The 6,562-nt window shown below is 39.4% G+C and overlaps 2 protein-coding genes across 2 annotated transcripts in view; one reads left to right on the top strand and one right to left on the bottom strand.

Annotated features, from left to right (window-relative positions):
• The window catches only part of LOC104470089 (acyl-coenzyme A synthetase ACSM4, mitochondrial-like), a 17,768-nt gene extending 14,979 nt beyond the window's left edge, over positions 1-2,789 (top strand). The window contains exons 9-14 of the mRNA XM_010084887.1: positions 169-249; positions 454-555; positions 912-1,039; positions 1,129-1,228; positions 1,940-2,059; positions 2,703-2,789. Coding sequence (XP_010083189.1) covers positions 169-249; positions 454-555; positions 912-1,039; positions 1,129-1,228; positions 1,940-2,059; positions 2,703-2,789 — 618 coding nt within the window. The remainder of the gene's footprint in view (positions 1-168; positions 250-453; positions 556-911; positions 1,040-1,128; positions 1,229-1,939; positions 2,060-2,702) is intronic.
• Positions 2,790-5,030: 2,241 nt separating this feature from the next.
• Positions 5,031-6,559, bottom strand: THUMPD1 (THUMP domain containing 1; the record flags this gene model as incomplete). The annotated part of the gene is made up of 3 exons (XM_010084889.1): positions 5,031-5,359; positions 5,915-6,163; positions 6,523-6,559. Coding segments are annotated over 3 exons (615 nt in total), but the record flags the coding sequence as incomplete, so codon positions are not given.
• Positions 6,560-6,562: the final 3 nt, after the last annotated feature.

The raw sequence follows: 6,562 nt of genomic DNA on the forward strand, positions 1-6,562 counted from the left end.
CTGGATGTGGCTCTGAGCAGCCTGGTTTAGTGATTGGCGGCCCTGCATATGGCGGGGGGGTTGAAACTAGATGATCACTATGGTCCTTTCCAACCCAGGCCATTCTATGATTCTATGATTCTATGACAGTGAAAAATACCTGGGCTGGTTGTTTGTCTTTTCCAACAGGGAATGGCATGTGGAAATATGAAAGGAATGAAAATTAAGCCAGGTTCTTTGGGAAAGGCAGTTCCCCCCTATGATGTTCAGGTATGGTGGTCCCCTTTTCTGTTTGCTGTTGATTTGAAAGTAAAACACAAGAGAGTGCGGCATGCTGTGCAAGTTTCAGTACCATACAGTGGTATTCAGGGCAGGCTGACGTTTTTGTTGCAGCTGTTGGCTGCTGGTTCGTTTTAGAACATGGCTCTCTTAAAATGGGAAGTTATAATCACCCATTTGCCTTTCTTATTGCAGATTATAGATGAAAATGGCAGTGTTCTGCCTCCTGGGAAAGAAGGAGACATTGCTATCAAAATGGAGCCTAAGCGGCCGTTTACTTTTTTCACTCGATACGTGGTAAGCCAAAAGTGAATTTCCAGAGAGCCAGTTCAGACCCTCAGCATGGTATGGATTTATACCAACAGGAGCAGGTGCAACACCAAAGAGCTGTGGCTCTTCTTGACAGTGGTCTGGCTTACGAAACTTCCATTCTCTCCCCCATTTTTCTGCAGACCTACTGTGTGATCTTCAGTTCTGTGTCTGCCCTTACGATAAGTTTTCCCCTCTGGAAAAAGCAAGCACAAGCTGCTACATTCTGGAGACTGAAAATAGACAGTGAAAGATACTATGGGTAGTGTCCAAAGAGGCAAAACTCATCTCTAAGCTTAAGGTTTCTCAGTAGTTAGAATATTTAATTGTTGTTTGTTCAACAGGATGATCCAGTGAAAACTGCTTCCACAATCCGTGGGAACTTCTATATCACTGGAGACAGAGGGAGCATGGATGAGGATGGGTATTTCTGGTTTATGGGGAGGTCTGATGATGTCATCATCTCCTCTGGGTTTGTAGATTTCTGTTAAAACACCAAGAAATGGCTAAAAAATAACCATGTACCTTTCACCTACTAAGCATTTAATTTCTCTCTCCTAGGTACCGTATCGGACCATTTGAAGTAGAGAATGCCCTGATACAGCACCCAGCTGTCGCTGAGTCAGCTGTTGTCAGCAGCCCAGATCCCGTCAGAGGAGAGGTAATTAGTGGTCCCTCTCCTATTCATAAAGTGCCCTGTGTGACAGAGCTTACAGCTTCCACTAAATTCATAAGACTTTTAATATAGCTACAGAGAGGTAATTAGTGGTCCCTCTCCTATTCATAAAGTGCCTTGTGTGACAGAGCTTACACCAACTTCCACTAAATTCATAAGACTTTTAATATAGCTACACAGACTTTCTCATCACTTTACCCAAAGCACAGGGAGCAGTAGTTTGTGTATCCCGTATTCCTTTTTTTTTTTTTCCCCTTTATTTTTCCAAAATGAAAATACTATCCTTAGCTTCCTAAAGAACATGATACTGAGTATAAAGGTCACTCTGGTAAGAACTGATGTACACTTTGACCTGCTGCCTGGAGAATTATATTCTTTAACAACATATGTTTACAGAAATGCCTTACCATCTAAGAACTTTAAAACAGTCTTTTACAGAATGCTTATAAATTGGGAAGCAGAGTTTGAAATTTTTATCATGTATTACATAAGACCTTTACTAATGTAAGGTAGAAACAGTCTTTCGTCCTAATTTTAAATTTGGTTACACAGAAGCAAATTTTGCTCTATTGCACAGGTGTGATACAGCAAGCGTGTACTGCAGGCAATACTCACTTATTCTCAATTGACTGCCTCATTTATTAGGTTGCTCTAGTTTCATTAATGCTGTCTTTTTTATTTATTTTCCCCTTGTAGGTGGTAAAAGCTTTTGTGGTCTTGTCTTCTTCCTTTAAGTCACAAGATCCAAAGAAACTGGCCTGTGAATTGCAAGATCATGTCAAGAAAGTCACTGCTCCATACAAGTACCCCAGAAAGGCAAGTAAACATGAGTGTATAAAAAAAAAATAAAAAAGCCAAACACCTATTTCAACCATGGGGAAGCTAGAAACAGAAAGATTAGACTCAGTTCAAATGCAGTAACAAACAAAGTAAACTCTTTGAAAGGGCCGACAATAGCAGGACTAGGGGAAATGGATACAAGTTGAAGGAGGGAAGATTTAGGTTGGATGTTAGGGGGAAGTTCTTTACTAGGAGAGTGGTTAGGCCCTGGAACAGGCTGCCCAGGGAGGTTGTGGATGCCCCGTCCTTGGAGGTGTTCAAGGCCAGGTTGGACGGGGCCCTGGGCAACCTGATCTAGTAAATGTGTATGTTTGGTGGCCCTGCCAGGCAGGGGGGTTGGAACTACATGATCCTTGAGGTCCCTTCCAACCCGGGTCATTCTATGATTCTATGATTCTATGAAAGCAAGCCCAAATATGTGCTATGCAAGAAAAATGACAAGTATTATTTTAAAGATTTTGAAAAGTAATAGATACAAACAGTCTAAAACCAAATTGGAGTTATTTCCCCAGTCATTAAATTCTTATTTAAGTAGGATGGAGACCTATGCTGTTCTGAAAAAAAAAAAAAATTTGTAAATGAAATCTGCTCATTTTACTTTTTTCCTCTTTTGAATCAGATTGAATTTGTCCAGCAGCTGCCAAAGACAATCGCTGGGAAAATCAGACGGAATGAACTGAGGAACAAGGAGTGGGGACGGACTTAGTTGTAATAAGCAATCTAAAAAAAATTATCCCTATCAATCTCATTCATAAGGGAGCTTTTCTATTACAACTGTAAGCACCAACATAGGATTATATTTCACCTGTTAGGTAGTGATTGTGTAATAACTCATGAGGTTTAAAAGCTCCAACTGTAGCTTTTAAATGCTTGTGTTCTTCCTTAACAAAAACCAAGCCTACTTAGCAAGGCATATGCAAACACATCGTCCAGCCACCTGACACTTTTCAGAATTACAGTACTAGAAGTTAAGTGATTACCAGGTGGAGCAGTGTGTTCATTCTTTGCAACCAGATATTTTAACTCACAAGAGGCTTATTAATGAGGAAATCATGACAGTATTTAATGAAGTTCCCAGAAATGGCTACAGATCTTGCATGCATCCAAATTAAGCAACCCACTTGTTTGAATCTTGAAAGCCTCAAGATCTGGGAATTAATCTGTAAGTGGAAATTATGAAAAACCAGAAATAAAAGAATGCAGACATCTTTAACACTACAGCATAGGCTTGACAAATGGATGGTAGCTACTCAGCAGTTTCTTCCGAAGAGCTGTAGGTCCTGTAGACAGGCATATGAGTGAGAGAAGGAAAAAGAACAGACTACAAATTATCCATGGGTCTATCTTTGTCCTTAGTTAGATAAGTAGGTTGCATTGAATCATGGTATCAGCCACCAATAAACATTCACTGTTGGCCTTTGTGTCTGGTCTCAAATGGTTCTTTCCTATGGGTGCCCTAGAGATTGCTGGTTTTAATCCACACACAAAAAACTTTTTTTTTTTTTTTATAATTTAAAGAAAACACTGGTGAAGGTAAGAAAGCAGAGTTTTAATAAATGGGTAGTAAGGGAAACAGGACTAGGGAAAAAAGTCGTCTTAATTTTCCAACTTCTAAAACAATTTTGAGAGAAGAGGAAAATGTAAATTAAACACTGTTGAGAGACTTGAACACATCCTTTTGATTACACCAAGACAAGTAACAAGTGGTGTTCTTCAAGTGAGTCTTTTCCCATTAGCAATCCACAGGCTTTTATGCCAGAAATTAAATACTAAAGCTAGACAGTTATACAGGAAGCATACTCAAAACCCTACTGGAAAGCAGGTTATGGCTGCACTGGTTTTGGTTCCTTTTTAAAGGTCACTGGGATATCAAAAGAGTTGTTGTAACAGACAGACAACAGAAAGACTTTCTAACGTTACTTTCAATCTGAAACAAAATATTGTAAAGCTGAAACTACCAAAAATTAAACTTAATTCCCCTTATCCAGTATGGTATAATTGAGAGCTTCTTTCATAAGAAGTTTCCAAGCAGTATTTAAATTCAAATCTTGAGACCCAAGAAAAAAATAAAGGCAAAAAAAGACTTTATAAAATCCCCCAGGATTAAGTCTTTGGAAAGAGCAGCAAAAGGCTATTTGCAGGAAATTACTCAAAAGGATTCTGTTCAGTGACTACGGCATTTCCTATAAACCAATAACTGCTGTATACGCAGCTAATGTAAACACACATGTATTTTTGCTAAAACGATCTGCAATGCCTGCACTGTACTTCTACTGTTCTAGAACAGTCAAATCTATTACTCTACATCGTCTCATAGTATTCAAGTATTATGATCATAGCAGTTCCTCCTATTCATTTTCAAGAGTTGGCATATCCTTGCTAAGTGATGTGTGTGTATATATATAGATATATATAAAACCCTCCATCATATAGGAAATTATCAGTTTTACCTCATTCTGTTGTTCACGCAAAAAATGTATCTGAGTTCTGCAGTTACACAAGTTGTCAGATCACTTCCTTAAAAACCCTCTGCAAGCAACTGTCTGTCAGGTCTCTCCCTTCTGTCAGTACTTCCCGATGGGGCCGATTCTGCACTGCCTTTTGATTTCTGCGGCCATCGGACATAATAAGCAGAGTCAGTATATGTCTGGATGGCTACATTTCCATATGCATGCACCCACTGGTGCTTTTTGTGCTAGGTAAAGGCAATGCAGAACAAAGCCATAGAAGAATGACAGCAAGCTTCACCTGAAAGGTGACACACTCTTCCATCTGCTGTAATGTCAGCTCCACCTGAAATGAGCATTAAAATTCTTACACGTGTGGATTTTAAAAACAAGATTTCAAAACAAAACCCACTCCCCTCTTTAAAACAACCTTTCAGAACTCTAGGGCAACTTTTTAAATAGGTTTCAGTTGTGTTTAGCTTTCCCTTCTGCCACATTTTCTACACTGTCAGAGCATCATTCCCCTTGGATTCAGCTTCTGTTTCGCCTTGATTCTTGTTCTCTTGTTTTACTTCTTTTGAGCTCTTCTGCTCCTCTTCGGCTTCTGGTTTTACTACCTTCAAGTTCTGTTCTTCTCTCAGACTTGATGGGTTTTGTTGTGTGTCGTCTTTGCTGCTCTTCACCACCTCCTGTAGATTGTATTTTCTGAACAGAACATAGTCTCTGACCACACTCAAGCAACAGACGTTTTTTATTATTTCCACCACAATTGTATATTTTGGGTTATTAAGATCGACCTTGTTTTCTGGATTGAGGCTGCCCACAATTCCTGTAAAACAAGATGTAGTTTAAAAGATGCTGGAAAAACTGTTTCAGAGAATAAGCACGCCCTATTGAATGGATAAAAGTTAGGAGAGGGAAGGCAACATCCCCCCTAGTTGTAACCAATTGATCAGTTTTGTAATTGCTTAAAATAGCAGAACAGAGCAGGATTCAGAATATACCACCAGCAGGACTGAAGTAACTGGAAAACCGTCCCACTGCAATTACCAAGAAACAAAATACTTGAGTAGGTGGAGCTATTTTATGAGTCATTCAAGAGAAAGCCTGTTAGCAGTCACTTCAAAGCACATATACCTAACACTTCAAATTATATTCAACACTGTATTCTCTTCTGCTTGCTGGCTCTCAAGACATCAACACCAACATGGAATATCGATGTCAAGCCTCTTTAAGTCTTAGAGAAGCTTTTGTAATTCAACATACAGATTTTAAGCAACAAATATGTATGCCCATTAAGACCACTTTTAATAACGTATGTTATGCATGCAGTTGTGGGCTGCTTGTATACTTGTTCTTAGTTTTGTGTGAAATCCATACATACCTGCCAATTCCTTAATCACTTCTTCCCTACTCATATGACTGTTATTGCGGGCTTTGTAAACAATCTGAAAAGTACCCTTATTAGGGGCTTTGAACCAAGGCTCAAAAAATGTTTCCGTGTATTTTTTCATATCCTCCATAAAAGCCTTGCACGTTCCAGAAATGGGCAGCATGCGCAGAATGACTCTTGTTTTTTTCTTTTTAGTAGCATGCATATCCTTTAATATATGGTGCACCAGGTTCTCAGGTTCTACAAGAAAAACAGCTGGGTATGAGAAACAAATCCAAGCCATTTTCTCCCTTCTTCCCCCCTCTAAATAAGCTGGGGAAACGCATGCTTGGCTGCATGGCTGTCAGCCTCAAATCCTTTTCAGTAAGGAGTTATTTTACTATAACAAAACTGAATAATCAAAGAATATTTTGTCAGAGCAGATTTCTCTACCTCTAGTGACTCTACTAATGACAAAATTCAGTGGCAATACCAAAGGGAAAGGGAAACCCTGTATTTGTTTGGTATACGCAAGCTTCTTGGAAGTCACACTCTGTGGCCTGTTACTAACACCATTCAAAGCAGTTTATCCACACAGCATTGCACAGCTGATGTCCCACCTATGCCCTGGGTTCTGATGAAGACGACGTTGTTGGCACC

The sequence above is a fragment of the Pterocles gutturalis genome, unplaced genomic scaffold (assembly GCF_000699245.1).
Source record: "Pterocles gutturalis isolate BGI_N339 unplaced genomic scaffold, ASM69924v1 scaffold16180, whole genome shotgun sequence".
Taxonomy (NCBI): Eukaryota; Metazoa; Chordata; class Aves; order Pterocliformes; family Pteroclidae; genus Pterocles; species Pterocles gutturalis.